Genomic DNA, 24,216 nt, shown 5'->3' on the forward strand with positions numbered 1-24,216 from the left:
GGCAGCAGAAGGACATCGTAAAAGAACCTGGGGCCCTGGATGAGCCCACGGAGCAGACCTGTCCTGCTGGCTCTGGAGTGCCTGAAACCTTTACTTAAGGAAACAGTTCTATCTTATTTGATTTCAGGGTATTTTGTTACCACAGCTCACCCCATATCATAATAAATACGTTCTCTGGGGTCTCACTGAAGGACCCTGCAGCTTCTCAGTTATAAAACAACCCTTCAAAGAATGGACATCGACTCCCATGGGGGGGAAAAAAACCCTCCAAAACTGTAGCCCAAGTTTGAAAAATTACCAAGGAAACATTCTCAGCTTTGAGAAATACATTTCAAAATAAACCCCTCTCAGGAGAACATGTGGTTCCTCAGACTTTTTGTTCTTTTCCCACATTATTAATCTCTACACCTCCTGGTCAGTCAGCCCACCGGACAGCCCAGGAGGAAGGAGGGAGGGAGAGACTGTACCATTCAGCCTCCTGAGAAAACCAAAAATGAAATCCTTCAGGCAGTGCTTTTTCAAAGAGTGAAAAAATTTTCCCGTGATAACACCTAATAATTGGATAACCAAGTCAATCAGAACACACTGAATTTCCTTGTTTAAAAGGAGGTGGGGACTCAAAAGGAAAGTCAAGGCTCGCCACTAATGTCATCTTTTTTTTTTTTAACATTTTATTTGTTTATTTATTTTTGGCTGTGTTGGGTCTTCGTTTCTGTGCGAGGGCTTTCTCTAGTTGCGGCAAGCGGGGGCCGCTCTTCATCCGCGGTGCGCGGGCCTCTCACTATCGCGGCCTCTCTTGTTGCGGAGCACAGGCTCCAGACGCGCAGGCTCAGTAATTGTGGCTCACGGGCCCAGTTGCTCCGCAGCATGTGGGATCTTCCCAGACCAGGGCTCGAACCCGTGTCCCCTGCATTGGCAGGCAGATTCTCAACCACTGCGTCACCAGGGAAGCCCTCATCTTTTTTTTTTTAATATTTATTTTTATTTTTTTATTTATGTTTTTGGCTGCATCGGGTCTTAGTTGCGGAACGTGGGATCTTAGTTCCCTGACCAGGGATGGAACCCGAGTCCCTTGCATTGGAAGGCGGATTCTTAACCACTGGACCACTGGGGAAGTCCCACTAATATCATCTTTATACATACTGGGCCTTCGACTCATGCTAACACCTGCTGCCATAGAAATGAAAATAACCACCTCTTACAGCAAAGATCTGTGGATAGAAACACAACTGAAAATCTCCACGGAATGAATTCAGAAGCAATTCCTATTTCACTCCAGAGGAAAAGTTACATACAAGAATTTATCAAGCAAAAAACATCGAGGTCAGCAATAGTTCAAAATGATTACATAATTAATTCAGAATAAAGAGATAATAGGTAATAACCTAGATGATTCACTGCTTATGTAGACGATCAGATTTCCCCAAGTTTAGAGGCCAGGTTCTGAGTTTCATATTGGTCTCCAGCTGCAGCTGGAATGGTATCAGGTTTAACCGAGAATTCCTGCAATTATGGTCTGGGGTAACTATTTGGGTTGGCCAAAAAGTTTCTTTGGGTTTTTTCCATAACATCTTATGGAAAAGCCTAAATGAACTTTTTGGCCAACACAATAGAATGAGGCTGTGGTCCAGTTAGCCAGCAATAGGGCTCCATTTAGAATTAGAATTAATTTTCCTAACTGCAGCAGAAGAGCAGAAAGTAGCAGCATCTGTCCTCTCTTGCTTTAAAAGTTCAGTCTGAAGTGCATTTGCCTCTCAGGAAGCAACCCAAGATTTTCCCAGATCCTCCCCTGCCCAGGGTAATGACACTAATGTTGGGGAGCTTTGCCACTGTGGAGAGCACTGATAATAATAAGGTCATTCTATGGGTCTTTATTGCTTAGGGCAATAGAACAGAATTCACCTCCTGCAGTTTTCAGCTTTGGAACTTAGGAAAGGGAATGCCCTGTGCCAACAGGTGTGTATAGCTGTTGCCAGTACAAGCTCTGGCATCATGATAAACCGGGGTTCAGATCTCTCTGCCATTTATCGAATGTGCGACTTTGTCCAAGTTACTTAACTTCCCTCAACCTTAATTTCTCCCTCTGTAAACTGCTATTATAGTAATGGTCTTTACTGGATACAATTTTGTAAGCATTACATGTAAAGGGTTTGCTACAGTGCCTGGCACACAGTAAGCATTCAATCAATGAGAACTCTTCTCCTAATTTCTGTTGCAGTAGGTCAGCGATCAATACGTGTTTACTCTTGTGATTAATATTATGTGTTTACCCTTGTGATTAATATTATGTACTAGGCACTGACACCCACTAAAAAAAATGTGATACTCTAGCCTCACTCTATTAGACACTGAAAATAGTCCAAAAGATGAAGAAACTGTGGAGTTAACATTTATGAGCGCACATGCTCAGTGGGGGAGTGCCAGGGCTCCCGAGAAACTGCTCTAGATAGAAAAGGAGGTATGTTTTGGGTTGAATTGTGTGCCCCATCCTGACACACACCTTGCAAAATTGATAAGTTGGAGTCTTAAGTACCTCAGAATATGGCCTGATCTGGAGATGGGGTCTTTATAAAGATAATCAAATCAAAATGACGTCATCAGGGTGGGCCCTAATCCAATATGACTGGTGTCCTTATAAAAAAAAGGAGAAATCTGAAGAGAGAGAGACACACACAGAGAGATCACCATGTGAAGATGAAGGCAGAGATCAGGGTGACGCATCTCCAAGCCAATGACTGCCAGCAAACCACCAGACAAAGCTGGGAGAGGCATGGATCCCATTCACCTTCACAGCCCTCACGAGGAAGCAGCCCTGCCAACACCTTGATCTCAAACTTCTAGTTCCCAGAACTGTGAGACAATACACTAAGGCTGTTTAAACCACTCAATTTGTGTTTACGGCAGCCTAGGAAACTTATACAAGGTGAAATCAGGCAGCAAGCAGATTCCCCACTTAAGACGGGCTGACAAGACCTGGAGAAACTACGTAGCATGACATGAACCTGACCAAATTCTCTGCAGAAGTTTACAAGAGTCTCAGACCTCCATCCCAAAAGGTCACCTCTGATGTATTTTTAAATTACGTCGACGAAAACAAAGAGGCTTAGCTTTACAATAGATTTGGCCAAGGCTCCTCCGTCAAGAGGCTCGGATTTTAAATACTCTCGTTTTTTTGCATGTATGGTGGGGGAGGGAGTCTTGGGCATCTGTAAAAACTTATTATAAATGACGAAAAACTCCTTGAAAAAATACCTTGGCAGAGACGTCAATTATTGACCTTCATGAGAGCTATTCTCTCAACAGGCAACAAATTCAAACTCCTGTCTGAGCAGGATGTATCTGGTTCCTCAAGATTCACGGGGTATGTGCATTCTTTGGCTGAAAGCTGCAATCGTTAGTAGCTGCTGCAGAAAGAAATACCATCAATTTAATCTCTCATGGAGCCAGCCATTTTCAACTGGCTGCCTTTTTTTGTTGTTTGTTTCCCTAAATGGAACGTCCACTGCTTCCCTATTATAATGGAAAACAGAATTGGGAACAAATCTTTCATAAAATTAAACACACACCCACAAAGTAAACTCTGAAGGCCTCGATCATGTTTGAGAGGCAGTTCTCAAGATTTGTTACAAAGATCTTTCAACCCTTTTTCCCATCCCTCAGCCTCCACCCATTTCACTCAAGGCACTAAAAATTGGCATTTACAAAGAAATTCCAGAAGCCTGAGCATTTTATTAGCAAAGGGAAATCCCAACCTTCTTGGCCTCATTTCTCATGATGACAGCTCATTTTTCCATGTGGAACCACGTACTAGTTGCGGCAAATATTTAAAGAGGTAAAGAAGCTACTTTCAAACTAGTCATAAAAGAAATAAATAATGATGATTTAGTACTCTGTGCTTACTTTATAAGTGTAAAAAGTCAAGTACATCCATTTTTAAAACTAGAATGAAAAATTTATAGCGTTCTTACGAAAAGACTCAGAGCCATGCCATGGGCACTTTCCTGGGCTCTTGAAGCTTCACTGTTCTGCATATCAAGGGCAATTTTTGGAAACAGAGTCTACCCACTGTGCTTCACGGCTGGCTCCCCTGCATTACCCTTTCCTCTCCTCCTCTCCTAACCATCGTTGCAAATCCTATGCATCCCCAAGGCTTGGAAGAAGCTTCACCTCCATAAAGCTCCCCCCAATTTTCCCATTTCCAGTGATTTACCCCTCTCTGAAAATCTACAGCATTTATCATCCAGGTCTCACAATTCAACAAGTGGTTATATCATCCTGGAGATCCTTTTAATATCTATATTATACATGATCTGTATTTTGCCTTAGTTATTTCCTGTGTGTAGTTTTTCTCCTCCCACCTCGGCTTATGAGCTTCTTCAAGACAAGAACCATCCCTCACATTTCTCCTGTATCCTTTCCAGTATCTAACCCAAGTTCAAGGATGCCCAAAATCAAATTAGAAATGGGAACTGGAAAATGTCATCCACATTAGGATTTCTTTGGCCTCTGTGGATTAACTGCAGGCTCACAGTTATGTTTAGGGATTAAAGCAAGGAGACAAGGACAGTATCTAACCACAGCCCAGGGAATCGGGCTCATTCCCCTAGGTCACACACAAAAACCCACCCTTGACTTAGCAGCTGTCTGAATCAAGTGTTCCAGAAAAGGACACTCGGAGGAAATCTCTACCTGCCTGATGGTCTTGGTGCAGCGCAATGACCTTCAGGCCATCCACGGGGGGCTCCTTTGAGCCACACTTGTCCTTCCTCACTCCTGGAATTTGCTCTCAATGGCCACAAACTCATCTGGCTGCAGACCTCCCAGACACAGGCTGGCTGAAACATGATCACGCCCGCGGGTCACCTGCCTTCTCTTTATGAGAGCTCGAACATGATCTGCTGTCCCTCTTCTTCCTACTCCCCCCAGAAACACAAAGGGCCCTTTCTTTCCCATTCTCCTTTCAGCCTCACACAAAGACAAGCAGGAAAATTTGATGGCTGAGGGTTTAGGGTTGTTCTTTGAGAGACACCACTCACTTCAGGTAAAGAACATTATAGTTTGGCTCACTGAACTGAATATAAACCGTTTAAAACTTGCTTTTCTTGTAAAAAGTGGTACATGTGGGTGCATACACATATACCAAAAAATGCAAACCCCACGGCACCCAGTGAAAAGCAAAGCTCCCTCCCGCACCCACTCCTAGCTCTGTACCCCTCCTCAGAGGCAGCAAGTGTTAGCAGATTATTCTGTCCTCCAGACCACATACACTTTTCAGCCTACTTTTTTCATCGTGGATTTCTTTTTTTAAAACCATAATTATACTATTGACTCATTGTTTACTTTTAATTAGCAATTAAATGAGCAATTTTTAAATAATTTTCAATTTTAAAAATATTCAAAGTCAGTAAAATATTTCACACATGAAATAAAGTTGGCACCAACAAAAATATTACTTTGCAGTTTGCCCTATTTGACTATTTTAAATTCTAGACACAAATAGGAATTCCCAATGGTCACGTAGAATAACAGAATTGAGAGAACTCTAGTTGCTTCTTTCGTGTTACAATCACTCTGGTATCATTTTCATCTCAAATCTACTGCTTAAATGGAGAAATACGTGTTGTAAGAGAGAGAGGAGGCCCTCACTGCCCAGGCTTGAGCTCTGACGACCCCTCACGATACCCAAGCAGGAGGCAGGAACCCTCCCAAGGAAAGCTTGTAGTGAGTCTGAACCTGTCTGCCAACCACAGCGCTGAAGTCCTCTGAACTATAGCGTGGGTTTCTGATTAAGAGGAAGAAAGATTTACCAAGCATCTCCTGAGTGCCAGGCCTAAGATGTGTGCCTTACAGGCACCAGCATATTAACCTTCACAACAACTTCGTGAGGCTAATACTATTTTCTCTGCTTTTCAGGTGAGAAACCTGGGGGTTCAGGGAAGGGAAGAGACTTGCCCAAGGCCACAGACCTAGGTCCAAGGTCGCTTTTCCAAGCTACTGCCTGGACTGTTCTGTTTCATAAAATCAAACCTCCATCCAAATTTCCTCTTTCAGGAAACCTGGGCTCTGCAATCAGGCTACTTTGGCACAAAAACTGGCTATACAACTTTGAGCTAGAAGAACCCAGGCCCAGGCAAGGGACTGGAGTTCCCTGGGTCTCAGTTTCTTCATCTGGAAAATCAGCCTGACAATAATACCTACCACGTCAGGTCTGTGGCAAGATTAAATGAAGTTCACGTAATGAGCCTGGCATAGTGTCTGACATATAGTAAATACTTTATAATGGTTAGCTCTTCAAGCTGGGGTTTGAAACGGTTTTCTTTCTTGCTTTTATTCCCTCCATCTCACAGTACAGTGATGGCACTCAGGGAAGCAATTTGGGATGAAATTGGGGAGCCATCTGATACTGTCTGGCCCCGTAATACCAATTTCTTTTGCTCTCCTCCCCCAAGCGTGCTCCTCTAACGTTTTTTCCCTTTGTACTAACTGCCAAAACCACGGCCTTTCTGCGGCCAAATCTCAGACGCTTTTAATAGTGTTATTCCTGTGACTTTTTTCCCTAAATCATGGAAATATTTCAGTTTTTATTTTAAAAACTAGATTCCAGCAACACCCTCCCTAAGGCCACCAGTTTTTAATTTTTAAACCAAAAGTGTACGCTCCTATCATTTCCCCCTGCCCCTGTTCATATATCATGGAATTCGAGACTGATTAAATTTTGCTAAAACAATCTCAACTTGTGCAAATGGAAGCTGCCCAAATTCCCTTGGAATGGAAAAGGTATTTGTTAACCTGGTCACACAATTTACAAACCCCTATCTGCTCGACTGGGCAACATTTTCCATTTAATTGCCTTTCCCTTCTTAACTGAAAGTCCAATGAGGTCTGCAGGTTGTAGCATCATTGGGCCAGCAAATGAGGAGGTGGAAGGGGGTTTCTCTGGGGAGTGGCAGGTGCAAGGGGTGAAGGAAGTCAGATGACCAAGGCTCTCACTCCGGCCAAAGGCTAGGTGGACGACTTCGGCCAAGTCTCTTCACATTCTCTGAGTTGTAGTTAACTTACCTGAAGAATGAGAAGGTGAGGCCCGCTTTTTCCTAAAAACCCTTTCTAGCTCTAACTTCCTTTCAGCACGACAAGATTCTGCAATCATCCCACAAGCATCTCATCTGGTCTGGGCCTTATCAGGGCAGTAAGTTACATGTCATGATGCAGCCTCAGGAGATAAGCTTCAGCCAAAAGGAGGTGTGTGTGGGTGTGCGTGTGTGCGTGTGTGCGTGTGATGTTAGCCATAAAAGACACGGCCTCCACTTATTGCAAAAATGCGGCTGTACCAAGCTGTCATATAATTCATGGCACAGAAATAAAATCCAGGTTCACCTTTAATTACCTAATGTAAAATGACAGCCAAGCAAACCCAGTAGGAGGGTGACACATCTGAGCTTCCATCTCACACCCTTCCATGAATTGCTCCCATTCAACCATTCTGCTCCAAGCATCTGGAGTGCAGCTAGTACAAGACTGGAACCTCGGCAGGGTTTACGAGGTGACCTTTTGTTACAATAGCATCACGTATAATCCCGCTGCTATGTTGTCTTTCTCCATTTTCTCCTCTGGGAGACTTTGTCTCGTAATTCTGACATCATAACTGGTTCCTCCAATCCAGTCTTTTATGATGAATAACAAATGAGGAAGAACCCCAGGAATGCTGGGGGAATAAAGGTGCAGGCAGCAATAGATATTGCTGTTTCACCACAAGAGCCTAACAGAATTTAAAAGTTTTCTAAACGCCAAGACGAACCTTGCTAACACGTAATTCCTAACCACTTTCTTGAGACTAGCTTCCTCTAAAAATGACATTCATGAATCAGATCTGGGGAGACTTTAACGACGCTGAGGCATTTGACTGATTCTTTTTGTTAAGATGTTTAATTTCAGCCAGTATGAGGACTGGTAGGTTGTTTTAAGGACTTTAGCTTTTATTCCAAGTGAGAGGCAGAGCCGGTGGGTGGAGGGGGGAGGGTTTGAGCAGTAGTCTCATTAGAATTTTAAAAGGAATACTCTGGCACTTTATCGAGAATCGGGGGGCGGTGGGGGGGGGGGGGAAGATGTTTAATTTGATGGCTCCTTTCTCTCCAAGGCACAGATACCAGGAGGAAAAAAAAAAAAGTCATTTTTGGAAGCTATACACACAAAGAGCAAGGAACCTAGAACACGCCGTTCACAAAAGCCACCCTGAGCTGGGCCCCGGAGCGCTTCTGGCTTCTGTAGTTGATTAACCCAGCACCTTATCACGGCACGAGGGAGGGTGTTGCTTGCTGCAGCCCCAGGAATGTGGGGGGAACAGCCAGACCACTTACGTCACTCTTCCTGAACTTGGCTTTCAAGCTCTTCATGTTTAGTCCATTCAGCCTTCCAGAGCTCTAGAGGAGACTTTCAGCACCTAACCAGAGGAAGAAAAGAAGAAATTAAGTATCTAGGTTTCCAAACAAACACTATAGATACTCCCTCCTGAATGGATTAAGACTTCGGGCCATGGGTAGGCGACTGGGGTTGAGTCAGGAAGGTGGTCAGGGTTAAGGGCTGGGAAGTGGTAAAGAACATATGTTATTCCCATTCGTGATACTACCTGGAACCTTCTGACATTTTCAAGTTAACCAAAACTTTAAATTTTATCCCTACTTCCCATTCAAAGTAGAAAAAGCTTAAGTAACTGCTGACCTGTCACTGCACAAAATACAGTATCCACGTGCCTAACTCACTCCTCTCCACACCCTTCACATTATAGTTATACCCTCAGCCTCCTCTGGAAGGGCCACAGTAGTGAAGCATGATAAGGAAAACAGCTCATATTCCAGATGCCATTCATTCCCTATTTATTTTTCTCAGTGTGGCTTCTTTTCTTCCCCCTCCTAGATGCACAGGGCAATGAGTGAAAAATGCAAGAAACAACAAAACCTCCCTCACTGAATACCTCATTCCTCAGGAAGCCACTCAAAACAGTGAAAGACTCCCTCCAGGTCATCGTGGGACCCAGTGATTCAGAGCCAGAGCTGGAAAAGATTTAAGAAACCACCTCATTTAGGAGGGGTCTGTGGTCCCTTTAGAAAGTGAAGGTAATTTTTGGAGTGACTGTATATATGTACTTTTTTTAAGAGAAGAAAGTTCCTGTTTTCATCAGATTCGGCAAGGGGGTTGTCACCCTTCAAAAGGTAAGACTATTGATCTAGTCTAAGCCCCTCATTTTCCAGAGGTCGAGACAGAGCCTTCTCAGAGAAGTGAAGAAACCTGTCTGCATCCCCAAAACCTCTGTGTGATAAAATTCAGAACCAGACCCCAAAGTCAGACTGATGGTTGAATGCCTTTTCCCCTGCCCTAGAGCTTTAAAACTAAAACCCAAAAGTAAACTCCTGTGCTAAAATATGGTACGAACTTGATCTTTTCCATCTTTAAACCTGGAAAATGTACAGTGTGGAACCCTCACGTTTAGGTCAAAAAGGCCAGAAAAATCTATGTGCAAGTTCCCAACACCTAGTAAGCGCTCCAGAAATGTAACTTCAAGCCTCAGTTGACAAAGTGAGAACAGGGGACCATCAACAGTCCTGTCCATTTGAGGACTAAGGAAGGGTGGTCGGATGTTGACCACAGTCGACCATTATTTTTCAAAAGCCTTTCAAGGTCATCATGTTTCTCCACCATCCTTATCATTCTGGACTAAACAGATTTGAGGAAATAGAGAAGGGGAAATGCAAGCAACTGAAAGTCTGGACTCATCCCTCCTCAGGTCTTCATCGACACCTCCAGAAGTGGTCCAGCAGCACCCTGGCTTCTAGTTTGTTTACTTTCATTCTGCTGCCCTTAAGTAGGGCCCTTGGGTGAACAGTATGAAAACCCGGTCATCATAAAGCACCTCAATGACATTAATCTGGAGGCCACACCATTAGGCGGCCTCCCAGTGGTCCCTTTCAATCTTCCCAGCCTCAGCAGGGGTGACAGAATGTGTGTTGCCTTGGAAACCACACACACTCTAATTACACCTTGTTAACTGCCACGTATTTAACCACAGAGAAGGCTGGGCTGATACCTGAACAGCAAAGTACAGACTCTGAGACTGTTTCTGGAGGTTGGCCCCCTCCTTAATCTGAATCAGAAGGACCTGGGGACAGTTTGCTAAATGCAAAAGTCAATGGAAATTGAATCTCAGGAGCAGGGCCCAGGGACCTCCTTGGTTGAATATTTATTTGGCATACAAGTTTGAGAACCTAGAAATAAGGTACGTGAAACAGGAACTCTCCTTATCAAAGCGCTGGTTTATAAAACAGCCCTTCTTCATGTCAAAGCAAACCACCTTTGATGAATCCGAGTAGAAATAATGATAATCAGATGTTCCCAACCTGTCACTGGCTCATGGTTCTCCATCAAAAGTAGCTAGAAAATGGAAATCGCCCTTTAAGTTCAATTCCTTCCACCCTCTGGGTGAAGTGCTAATAACCAAGAAAAGAGGCCAAATCCATGCAGCAGGAAAAGAAGCAAAGAGAAACCCAGGCTTGGATAATCCACAAACTGTGTAGCCCATCAAGGTGGAACCACCCAAAGCATTCCTTCAGGCAAGAACACAATGTCTTAGGCGAAGTTGGGTCGGATTTTTGTTTGAGGTCACGTTGGTGGGGGAGGGGGGGTGTTCATGGGTGTGGTGCTAGTTTTTTTGGGTGTTTGTCTTTGTGTCCGCCGCCCCCCCCAACCCACCCCCAGCATGGCAGTGAGAAGTATGCAAACGAACAATTAAGAGGATTAAGTAAATAAAGCAAGTAATTCCAAAAATTCCCAGGGGGAGGTATTAGCTGTGAAGTGAATGTTTTCCTGGAATCAAGGCTCTGGGTGTGTGAGAGCTGGGTGGTCCAAGAGTATAACTCCAGGATGACAGAGATAGGGGTCAAGGGTAAAGAAGTTCTGGAAACCCACAGAATAGTACCTTCAGAAACAAGAACTGTAGCTGGGGGTAATTCAAGTTAGTAACAGATCACAGCTTTCCCAGTATTGGTAAAAGAACCTAACCCCTGGAAGCCAGGACTAGGGGGAAGTCACCTGCCCCTGAAATGATGCTGGGCTCTGCCTCGATACCTCCTCCTCTTCCCCAAGAGGACCCACGAGTCAGTCAGCGGCTTGCCTTCCTTGGGTCAGCTGGAATCTTGCAGCTCTAATTCCCAAATTTCAAACTTCCAAAGGCCAGACTGGATAAAGTGACATCTATCAATTTAGCCAGGCTACACTACTAGCAGTCCTTGGAAAAGTCACTTAATCAAGATGCTTAGATCAAAAGAGCTGCGGTGAAGCCAAATTAATTGCACGGGAGTCTCATTTGAATGGTTCAAAAAGAGGATGAAATGTTTCACGTATATGGGAAAGGGTGTTTGAATCACATTCTCCCCTTTCAAGCATGTCTACCCACTGAGCAGAAATGTTAGTCAGTTTGCTCCCTGCGCAAACCCAGAATAAGTCACTGAAACACAGCTTCGTCACCCGTCATCATGTGACGTCACCCGTTATCATGTGACGTCACTCCATCGCGGAGGATGCAGTAGGGCAGAGATGCACAAACGTGCTGCCCTCTCATCTGAAATACTAGATCCAACAAACGGGGTTTGTTAATCCATTTTCCCTTTAAAAATAATGTAACTCTCAATCAAAGCTTAACATGAGCTACCTTATCTGATATAATTCTAGCCTGAATCAAAAAAGCTTGATATTAGCCTATAGGGCTACAGTATGAACTAATAAGTTAGACTTCTTTGAGTATTAAAAATGGCTTACAATAGATACAGAGTTTCCTTTTGGGGTGATGAAAATGTTCTACATTTACTGCCATGATAGCTGCACAACCTGTGAACGTACCAAAAACCATTCAATTGTATAATTCAAATGGGCAAGTTGAGGAGGATGCAACTGAACAAAGCTGTTGTTTTTTGTTAAAGTTTAATAATCTCCATTACCTCTCCGATCCTTAGAGTTAAAAAAATTCCAGGTTAGAAACGTCTGGACTGACTGAAAATGAACTTCGAAGGAACAAAGGCTAAACAAGCAGTGCCCTTAGTGCTAACATGTGGTTGCTCCTAGATTCTCTTTATTTAGCCATTTCTCTACCGTAAGCCACCCCCAGCTGAAACGGTTAGAAAAAAACGCTCCTGTCTTCTATCTTCCAACCACTCCTTCTCCCACCCGCCCCCGCTTCCACCCCGACATATGACGCAAAGATTATTTCATAAGACAACGCTGGCAATTGTGTCAGCACATAAGGGTCCTCTTGGAGCTCCAGCCAGGTATTTGGATTCTGTAATCAGAGATGAGGCTCAGAAATCTGTAATTTTTCTTTTTTTAAACTTGCCAGGTGATTTGGATGCTCAATTAGATTGGGAACCACTGTTCTAGACTCAGTGATACCATACCTATAATTGACACCTTCATTAAAGATAATCTAGAGACATTGTATAAGTAGATATAACAGACCAACATTTTCGAGCACTGACTGAATCTTTCAAAATATTGTGTGGGGTGAGAGGGGAGCCCTCTACACTAAAATCTAGGAGAGAAACTAGCAGGTTACCCATGGCCACTAAGAAATGATATGAACTCGCAAAGGCAGATGGCAGTGGTACACACATGTACATTTTCCTGAATCACAGGAATATACATTAGCACCCAAGATGCCATACCCCAGGATTCAAGGGCAGTGGTTTAAAACAATTCCCTGTGAATCACCACAGCATTAGAGGAGCAGAGTGAATAAGTGTCCTCACTCTAACTCATCTGTCAGTCGTGGAATTGTGGAAGTAACTCCACGGAATCCTCAGTAACACCAGAACACTGACGTGTACCCCAGACAGGCTTCAGGATTTTTTCTTCCAAGTGAAAAGAACATCAGACTTAAAATCCAAAGCACTGAAAAGGACATTGAACCAATGCAAGAAACTAAAATTAAAATACTTCTCGCCTTGTCAGCATCTACTACCTCTTCCCCCTGAAGTACCTGTTTTCTCAGACAATCATCTCTCTCCCACAAACATGGAATTTGAACCAAAAGCTATGAACGCTCAATGCTCTCAATCTGGCAAGACAAATACTATAAAAGGTAACTCCCCAAGGAGCAGTTTGGATGGCGTGACAGGTTCTCTCGTCAGGGACATCTTTATCTGGAGAGACCTTTCACAGCATCAGAGAAGTCTTCACCATAGGGGTAGGGTCTAAGTGGCTATAAAGGAAACTCAGGATTTGGGCAAGCTGATGAGAAAAGGGCACCTTGTCAGGCCTTTCCCGCAAGATCGGGCACACCCATCTGAGGTTTCCCAGGCAAGGGTCAGACACCTGTCCAAGCTCTGCCAGCAGTCCTAGAAGCTTCTCTCAGAAGGCTGTGTAGGTATGGTGGGAAGCATTGTAAAGTTCTCTCCAAAGATCCTCCCCCAATCTCCACACACCCTCACCCTTTTAGACCTTGGATGTGAGCGAGGGGTTCAAGAGTCCCAATACCGGGCTTTCCTGGTGGCGCAGTGGTTGAGAATCTGCCTGCCAATGCAGGGGACACGGGTTCGAGCCCTGGTCTGGGAAGATCCCACATGCCGCGGAGCAACTAGGCCCGTGAGCCACAACTACTGAGCCTGCGCGTCTGGAGACTGTGCTCCGCAACAAGAGAGGCCGCGATAGTGAGAGGCCCGTGCACCGCGATGAAGAGTGGCCCCCACTCGCCGCAACTAGAGGAAGCCCTCGCACAGAAACGAAGACCCAACACAGCCATAAATAAATAAATAAATAAATAAATAAATTTTTAAAAAAAGAGTCCCAATACCAACTTTTGACAAATCTGAAAATGTACATCTCAGGCTGTTTACGTTGGAATGGAGGATTTTCAGGGTAGAGTTTTCATTTTGCTTATTACTCAGGTGCTAGCCATTGGCATAAAATCGGTAAGTGTTTCCTGAAGGAATGTGTAGGACAAAGATACGGGTCAGGTGCCTGGGTAGCCTTTAGACTTTGCCCTTGACCTCAGCAAGGCTCTCTTTGGTCCCAAATGGACTGGGTTAGCTGTACTGGGGTTTGAGTAAACTCCGTGATCAGTTTTCACATCTACATGTGAAAACATTAAGAAGTTAAAAAACAAACAAACCAACCAAAACCACCAACTCATTTGGCCTATGAATCTTACCAGGTTGCCCCTCCCTTTCCCGTCCTGCCTGCCTCTCCTCTCTCATGGCTGTGCCCACCCCCCCGTCCCCCGGCAGCATCTCCCTAACCACATGCTGAGCTCAGCCAAGGGAGCTGACCATTTCAGTAATGGAATGTAGGAGTCAACAGAGAGCAAGGACCATCCACTAGAATCCTGGGGGCAAGCGCTTAGGATAGAGATTTTATCAGCCTGATACAAAGCAGGTCAAGGACTCCGCCAAATCTACATGCCCGGTCTATTATTATTGCATGAGATTCTACCACTTCCAGTCGGGGAGCTTCTCAGCAAGGAAAAAGTCCATCCTGGCCACGCCCAAGTCTTCACCACTAACCTCAGCAGGACTCTCTGCGCGGTCCACACTCAGCAGAAGTTCACCGAGGCTGAGAGAAAGGATGAGCGACCAAGCACTGAGTGTCAAATTGGAAGCACAAAGATAGAACAGACGTTTCATTCCAAAGTAAGCGGCCAGTCCAGGTCACATATTTTCAAAGGATTTAGCTGAAAACTGGTAACAGGACTCTCAAACCTTCACTCACATCCGGGGTTTAAAAGGATCGGAGCACGTGGAGAATGGGGGAGGATCTTTCTTCAGAGAAGACTATGCAATGATTCCCATCACACCTACTCAACCTCACGAGAAAGGCCTGCAGGACCCCTTGGAGAGACTGGACAGGGGTGTCTGATCCTTGCCTGGAAAATCTAAAAGGTGGGAGACAAACTGGCCTAAGCTGTGAGGATGGGAAAAAAAGGAGCGGCGGCTGCTGGGCTGTGATCAGCCTGAACGCTGGAGTTTATCTGAGCACAGATGTACGCCTCCTGTAGACCAGATGTAGACAATTCATGAGAGACGGTAGTAAGCTGTCGTGGATCCTGTCTAACAGAGTGGATTAGAGGGTGAAGAGAGCAGGGAGAAGCTGATTCCCAGATAGAGAAGCAACAAAGCAGAGGTGAGTACATCACCTGCATCGAGGGAATCAGAGGGGTCCCCAGTGATGGTCCAGGAGTGGAACAAGGAAGGGGAGAGGGATCTCCAAAGCCCTCCTCTACTGGTTTTGCTAGGGCTGCCATAACAAAGTATCACAATCTGGTGGCTTACTCAACAGAAATCTATATCCTCACAGTTCTGGAGGCCAGAAATCCAAAATCAAGGTAATAGCAAGGCTGATTTTGATTTTATTCTGAAGCCTTGCTCCCTCATTGTAGATGGTTTTCTTCTCCCATTGTTTTCACATGGCCTTCCCTCTTTGTGTGTCTGTGTCCTACTGTCTTCTTATGAGGACACCAGCCACACCCATATACCCCTATTTGCCTTAATCACATCTTTAAAGACCCTGTGTCCAAATACAGTCACATTCCGCAGTACTAGGGGTTAGGGCTTCAACATATGAATTTTAGGAGGACACAGTCCAAACCATAATTCCCCCCAAAAGACCCCAAGAGCGAGAGTCAGCTCAAAATATCTATCAGGTTCAGAGAGGACAGCACTATCTTGCTATGTACCGTCAAGTAAGAAATTTCTTATCCCTCTTACTTCGCATCTCCCCACTCCAACCCCCGGTTTACCACTGCAACCCTGGGGGGGCGTGGTGGGAACAAAACATGACCGTTAGATGAAGGCAGTAGAAGAGCAGGAGAAAGCAGGGAAAGAGAGAAAAGGAAATATATATTCTTTTAAATCAAATTTGAAATTTTAATTTTTATTTGAAATCGGGCATTCCAAATTCTAAACTAAGAGTATTTAGCAATTGAATCTGACTGTAGAATTTTTTAAAAATCTAATCAGAAAACTTATAGATTTCATCGAGAAGCAAGAGATAGACTCACTTCACTGAATAAATTTTAAAGTGTTAGTGGGACACAAACAAAGCTGAGTTATGATCACATCTTAGGTGTCTAATTTATTCAGTAAAGATACATATAAATAAATGAATGAATGAGTCAACACACACGCAAACTTTACTAAGTATTAATTATGGGCTAGATGCTTTCACATATGTCATCTCTTTTATGAATTCACTAAGGTGCAGGTGTGTTAAAAGATTGCCCAGATGATAAGGAAGAGGGAAAGGTAAGAGGGGAAAAAAAGACATAAGCAATTGTTTCATTTTGGCAATTAATTTTTTCTAAAATACTCCAATATCTTACTTCCTCCCTCCAAAAAATAATCACGTTCTTTTAAAACTGTAAAGGCCATTCAGATATTGTATCATAATAATCATGAAGTAAAACTCTTAAGAACGTTAATCTCCCTCCCTATATTCACAACTTGCCTTTATCCGGGGATGACATTTCTTTTGAGAAACAAATATATCATTCTTCTTTAAAAATAAAACCTGCCATCAACCAGGACCGATCTTGGTCCATGAATCAGTCAGAGCCACCAGCACTGATACGAAATTGGCCGGGGCTCTGGTAACACTACTATCTGGGCTGTCAAATCTGCTGCTCACATGCTCTGATAAGCCTACCAAAGGAAAGCCCCAAGGTTACCTCGTGCCCTAAATCCATCCAATTTAAAAAGCATGGGCTTAATCAAAACAAGCTACCTCTGGAATATAAAAATCACTCTAGGACTAAGAAATTCCATGTGATTATCCCTCATGTTGAGGTTATTTTTTTTATTAATTCATTTATTTATTTGTTTTTTGGCTGCATTGGGTCTTCGTTGCTGCGCACGGGCTTTCTCTAGTTACGGCAAGCGGGGACTACTCTTCGGTGCAGTGGCTTCTCTTGTTACGGAGCACGGGTTCTAGAGCGCAGTTTCAGTAGTTGTGGCGCACGGGCTTAATTGCTCCATGGCATGTGGGATCTTTCCGGACCAGAGCTCGAACCCGTGTTCCCTGCATTAGCAGGCAGATTCTTAACCACTGTGCCACCAGGAAAGTCCCTGAGGTTATTTTTTAAGATGATCTCTAAAATGCCGTTCCTAGTGTACGTTTCCAAATCTTTAATGCTGGTGTCAACAGCTCTGTCGAAACACACCACGTGTCCATCTCTCAAGCAAAAAAGCTGCCCTGCACACACCTAGTAATCAACCTGAAACGGCAAGCATATGTGCTAAGCACCTTACCTTCTTCATCTCAAGTCCATTCCTTGGCTTTCCCCCATCTTAAGATCCAAAAGAACCAATCAAGTTTAAAAACACAGGGTATGGGACTTCCCTGGTGGCACAGTGGTTAAGAATCCGCCTGCCAATGCAGGGGACACGGGTTCGAGCCCTGGTCCGGGAAGATCCCACATGCCGTGAAGCTTAAGCCCGTGTGCCACTACTACTGAGCCTGCTCTCTAGAGCCTGTGGGCCACAACTTCTGAGCCCACGAGCCACAACTACTGAGCCCACGAGCCACAACTACTGAAGCCTGCGTGCCTAGAGCCTGTGCTCCGCAACGAGAAGCCCACGCACTGCAACGAAGAGTAGCCCCCGCTCGCCGCAACTAGAGAAAGCCGCGCACAGCAACACAGACACAACACAGCCAAAAATGAATAAATAAATTTACATTAAAAAATAAAAGACAGGGCCACCCCGCAAACGTTACTAGTTAAAATACAAAATGTGGAAAGCAAACAGTTACCGTGGCAAGCAGTCTGGCAGCTTCTTAAGTTAAACATAAATTTACCATTCAACCTGGCAATTACACTCCTATGTATCTTGCCAAGGGAAATGAAAACACGTGTCCACACAGAGATTTGTACATGAATGTATAGCAGCAGTATTCATAATCGTGAAAAAGTGGAAACAACTGAAATATCCATCAGTTAGGTACACAAAATGTGGCATTTCCACACAGTGGAATGCAGTACTTTCCAGCACCAAAAAGGAACAAAGTGTTTATACATGCGGCGCAAAACCATTGTGCTAAGTGAGGGTCAGACACAGAGGCCACATATTGTAAGATTCCATCTCTGTGACATGTCCGGAACTGGCAAATTTATAGACAGGAAGTAGATTACAGTTGTCTAGGGCTGGGAATGGTAACAAGGAGGGACTGCAAATGAGCATGAGGGCTCTTTTTGGGGGTGAGAGAGGTGTTTTAAAACTCAATGGTGGGAGAGGAGGAACCAAGACAGCGGAGTAGAAGGACGTGCTCTCACTCCCTCTTGCGAGAACACCAGAATCACAACTAGCTGCTGGACAATCATCGACAGGAAGACACTGGAACTCACCAAAAAAGATACCCCACATCCAAAGACAAAGGAGAAGCCACAATAAGATGGTAGGAGGGGCGCATTCACAGTAAAATCAAATCCCATAACTGGTGAGTGGGTGACTCACAGACTGGCGAACACTTATACCACAGAAGTCCACCCACTGGAGTGAAGGTTCTGAGCCCCTCGTCAGGCTTCCCAACCTGGGGGTCCGGCAATGGGAGGAGGAATTCCTAGAGAATCAGACTTTGAAGCCTAGTGGGAATTGATTGCAGGACTTCGACAGGACTGGGGGAAACAGAGACTCCACTCTTGGAGGGCACACACAAAGTACTGTGCGCATTGGGACCCAGGGGAAGGAGCAGTGAGGCCGGGGGAGACTGAACCAGACCTACCTGCTAGTGTTGGAGGGTTTCCTGCAGAGGCGGGGGTGGCTGTGGCTCACCGAGGGGACAAGGACACTGGCAGCAGAAGTTCTCAGAAGTACTCCTTGGCCTGAGGCCTCCCAGAATCTGTCATTAGCCCCACCAAAGAGCCCAGGTAGGCTCCAGTGTTGGGTTGCCTCAGGCAAAACAACCAACAGGGAGGGAACCCAGCCCCACCCATCAACAGTCAAGTGGATTAAAGTTTTACTGAGCTCTTCCCACCAGAGCAACAGTCAGCTCTACCCACCACCACTCCCTCCCATCAATCCTCTTAGATAGCCTCATCCACCAGAGGGCAGACAGCAGAAGCAAGAAAAACTACAATCCTGCAGCCTGTGGAACAAAAACCACATTCACAGAAAGATAGACAAGATGAAAAGGCAGAGGGCTATGTACCAGATGAAGGAACAAGATAAAACCCCAGAAAAACAACTAAAAGAAGTGGAGATAAGAAACCTTCCAGAAAAAGAATTCAGAATAATGATAGTGAAGATGATCCAGGACCTCAGAAAAAGAATGGAGGCAAAGATTGAGAAGATGCAAGAAATGTTTACCAAAGACCTAGAAGAATTAAAGAACAAACAGAGATGAACAATACAATAACTGAAATGAAAACTACACTAGAAGGAATCAATAACAGAATAACTGAGGCAGAAGAACGGATAAGTGACCTGGAAGACAGAATGGTGGAATTCACTGATGCAGAACAGAATAAAGAAAAAAGAATGAAAAGAAATGAAGACAGTCTAAGAGACCTCTGGGACAACATTAAACGCAACAACATTCGCATTACAGGGGTCCCAGAAGGAGAAGAGAGAGAGAAAAGACCAGAGAAAATATTTGAAGAGATTATAGTTGAAAACTTCCCTAACATGGGAAAGGAAATAGCCACCCAAGTCCAGGAAGCACAGTGAGTCCCATACAGGATAAAGCCAAGGAGAAACATGCCAAGACACATAGTAATCAAATTGGCAAAAATTAAAGACAAAGAAAAATTATTAAAAGCAGCAAGGGAAAAATGACAAGTAACATACAAGGGAACTCCCATAAGGTTAACAGCTGATTTCTCAGCAGAAACTCTACAAGCCAGAAGGGAGTGGCATGATATACTTAAAGTGATGAAAGGGAAGAACCTACAACCAAGATTACTCTACCCAGCAAAGATCTCATTCAGATTCTATGGAGAAATCAAAAGCTTTACAGACAGGCAAAAGCTAAGAGAATTCAGCACCACCAAACCAGCTCTACAACAAATGCTAAAGGAACTTCTCTAAGTGGGAAACACAAGAGAAGAAAAGGACCTACAAAAACAAACCCAAAACTATTAAGAAAATGGCAATAGGAACCTACATATCGATAATTACCTTAAACTTGAATGGATTAAATGTTCCAACCAAAAGACACAGGCTTGCTGAATAGATACAAAAACAAGACCCATATATATGCTGTCTACAAGAGACCCACTTCAGACCTAGGGACACATACAGACTGAAAGTGAGGGGATGGAAAAAGATATTCCATGCAACTGGAAATCAAAAGAAAACTGGAGTAGCTATACTCTTATCAGATAAAATAGACTTTAAAATAAAGAATGTTACAAGAGACAAGGAACGACACTACATAATGATCAAGGGATCAATCCAAGAAGAAGATATAACAATTATAAATATATATGCACCCAACATAGGAGCACCTCAATACATAAGGCAACTGCTAACAGCTATAAAAGAGGAAATCGACAGTAACACAATAATAGTGGGGGACTTTAACACCTCACTTACACCAATGGACAGATCATCCAAAATGAAAATAAATACGGCAACAGAAGCTTTAAATGACACAATAGACCAGATAGATTTAATTGATATTTATAGGACATTCCATCCAAAAACAGCAGATTACACTTTCTTCTCAAGTGCGCACAAACATTCTCCAGGATAGATCACATCTTGGGTCACAAATCAAGCCTCAGTAAATTTAAGAAAATTGAAATCATATCAAGAATCTTTTCCGACCACAACGCTATGAGATTAGAAATGAATTACAGGGAAAAAAACGTTAAAACCACAAACACATGGAGGTTAAACAATACGTTTCTAAATAACCAAGAGATCAGTGAAGAAATCAAAGAGGAAATCAAAAAATACCTAGAGACAAATGACAATGAAAACACGACGATCCAAAACCTATGGGATGCAGCAAAAGCAGTTCTAAGAGGGAACTTTATAGCTATACAAGCTTACCTCAAGAAACAAGAAAAATCTCAAGTATACAATCTAAACTTACACCTAAAGGAACTAGAGAAAGAAGAACAAAAAAAACCCAAAGTTAGTAGAAGGAAACAAATCATAAAGATCAGAGCATAAATAAATGCAATAGAAACAAAGAAAACAATAGCAAAGATCAGTAAAACTAAAAGCTGGTTCTTTGAGAAGATAAACAAAATTGATAAACCATTAGCCAGACTCATCAAGAAAAAGAGGGACAGGACTCAAATCAATAAAATGAGAAATGAAAAAGGATACGTTACAACAGACACCGTAGAAATACAAAGCATCCTAAGAGACTACTACAAGCAACTCTATGCCAATAAAATGGACAACCTGGAAGAAATGGACAAATTCTTAGAAAGGTATAACCTTCCAAGACTGAACCAGGAAGAAACAGAAAATATGAACAGACCAATCACAAGTAATGAAATTCAAACTGTGATTAAAAATCTTCCAACAAACAAAAGTCCAGGACCAGATGGCTTCACAGGTGAATTCTATCCAACATTTAGAGAAGAGCTAACACCCATCCTTCTCAAACTCTTCCAAAAAATTGCAGAGGAAGGAAAACTCCCAAACTCATTCTATGAGGCCACCACCACCCTGATACCAAAACCAGACAAAGATACTACAGAAAAAGAAAATTACAGACTAATATCACTGATGAATATAGATGCAAAAATCCTCAACAAAATGCTAGCAAACAGAATCCAACAACACATTAAAAGGATCATACACCATGATCAAGTGGGATTTATCCCAGGGATGCAAGGATTCTTCAATATACACAAATCAATCAATGTGATACACCATATTAACAAATTGAAGAATAAAAACCATATGATCATCTCAATAGATGCAGAAAAAGCTTTTGACAAAATTCAACACCTATTTATGAGAAAAACTCTCCAGAAAGTGGGCATAGAGGGAACCTACCTCAACATAATAAAGGCCATATACGACAAACTCACAGTAAACATCATTCTCAATTGTGAAAAACTGAAAGCATTTCCTCTAAGATCAGGAACGAGACAAGGATGTCCACCCTCAGCACTATTATTCAACACAGTTTTGGAAGTCCTAGCCACAGCAATCAGAGAAGAAAAAGAAATAAAAGGAATACAAATTGGAAAAGAAGAAGTAAAACTATCACTGTTTGCAGATGACATGATACTATACATAGAGAATCCTAAAAATGCCACCAGAAAACTACTAGAGCTAATCAATGAATTTGGTAAAGTTGCAGGATACAAAATTAATGCACAGAAATCTCTTGCATTCCTAAACACTAATGATGAAAATTCTGAAAGAGAAATTAAGGAAACACTCCCATTTACCACTGCAACAAAAAGAATAAAATACGTAGGTATACCTACCTAGGGAGACAAAAGACCTGTATGCAGAAAACTATAAGACACTGATGAAAGAAATTAAAGATGATACCAACAGATGGAGAGATATACCATGTTCTTGGATTGGAAGAATCAATATTGTGAAAATGACTATACTACCCAAAGCAATCTACAGATTCAATGCAATCCCTATCAAATTACCAATGGCATTTTTTACAGAACTAGAACAAATCATCTTAAAATTTGTATGGAGACACAAAAGACCCCAAATAGCCAAAGCAGTCTTGAGGGAAAAAAACGGAGCTGGAGGAATCAGACTCCTTGACTTCAGACTATACTACAAAGCTACAGTAATCAAGACAATATGGTACTGGCACAAAAACAGAAACATAGATCAATGGAACAAGATAGAAAGCCCAGAGGTAAACCCACGCACCTATGGTCAACTAATCTATGACAAAGGAGGCAAAGATATACAATGGAGAAAAGACAGTCTCTTCAATAAGTGGTGCTGGGAAAACTGGACAGCTACATGTAAAAGAATGAAATTAGAATACTCTCTAACACCATACACAAAAATAAACTCAAAATGGATTCGAGACCTAAATGTAAGACCAGACACTATAAAACTCCTAGAGGAAAACATAGGAAGAACACTCTTTGACATAAATCACAGCAAGATCTTTTTTGATACACCTCCTAGAGTAATGGAAATAAAAACAAAAGTAAACAAATGGGACCTAATGAAACTTCAAAGCTTTTGTACAGCAAAGGAAACCATAAACAAGATGAAAAGACAACCCTCAGAATGGGAGAAAATATTTGCAAACGAATCAACAGACAAAGGATTAATCTCCAAAATATATAAACAGCTCATGCAGCTCAATATTAAAGAAACAACCCAATCCAAAAATGGGCAGAAGACCTAAATAGACATTTCTCCAAAGAAGACATACAGATGGCCAAAAAGCACATGAAAAGCTGCTCAACATCACTAATTATTAGAGAAATACAAATCAAAACTACAATGAGGGATCACCTCACACCAGTCAGAATCGGCATCATCAGAAAATCTACAAACAACAAATGCTGGAGAGGGTGTGGAGAAAAGGGAACACTCTTGCACTGTTGGTGGGAATGTAAATTGATACAGCCACTATGGAGAACAGTATGGAGGTTCCTTAAAAAACTAAAAATAGAATTACCATATGATCCAGCAATCCCACTACTGGGCATATACCTAGAGAAAACCATAATTCAAAAAGACACATGCACCCCAATGTTCATTGCAGCACTATTTACAATAGCCAGGTCATGGAAGCAACCTAAATGCCCATCGACAGACGAATGGATAAAGAAAATGTGGTACATATATACAATGAAATACTACTCAGCCATGAAAAGGAACGAAATTGAGTCATTTGTTGAGACGTGGTTGGATCTAGAGACTGTCATACAGAGTGAAGTAAGTCAGAAAGAGAAAAACAAATATCGTATATTAACGCATGTATGTGGAACCTAGAAAAATGGTACAGATGAACCGGTTTGCAGGGCAGAAGTTGAGACACAGACGTAGAGAACAAATGTATGGACACCAAGGGGGGAAAACTGCGGTGGGGTGGGGATGGTGGTGTGCTGAATTGGGCAATTGGGATTGATATGTATACACTGATGTGTATAAAATTGATGACTAATAAGAACCTGTAGTATAAAAAAAACAAACAAAAAAAACTAATACTAAACTTTCTTTGGGTTATTTTTATGGAAATATGTTAATATAAATGTTTCAGACATTACATGAAATTTCTAAAAGT

The 24,216-nt window shown here is 42.8% G+C and overlaps 1 protein-coding gene across 5 annotated transcripts in view; it reads right to left on the reverse strand.

Moving 5' to 3' along the window:
* RAI14 (retinoic acid induced 14) overlaps positions 1-24,216 on the reverse strand; it is a 149,266-nt gene that overhangs the window by 108,552 nt on the left and 16,498 nt on the right. For all 5 annotated transcript variants that reach the window (XM_082453710.1, XM_082453706.1, XM_082453708.1 and 2 more), the window contains exon 2: positions 8,355-8,437. Coding sequence is in view for 4 of the 5 variants with exons in the window: in XM_082453706.1 (XP_082309832.1) it covers positions 8,355-8,390 (36 nt within the window). In the remaining variant the exon portion in view is untranslated. The remainder of the gene's footprint in view (positions 1-8,354; positions 8,438-24,216) is intronic.

This window comes from Balaenoptera physalus (assembly GCF_965194825.1).
Source record: "Balaenoptera physalus genome assembly, chromosome: 3".
NCBI classification, from domain to species: domain Eukaryota; kingdom Metazoa; phylum Chordata; class Mammalia; order Artiodactyla; family Balaenopteridae; genus Balaenoptera; species Balaenoptera physalus.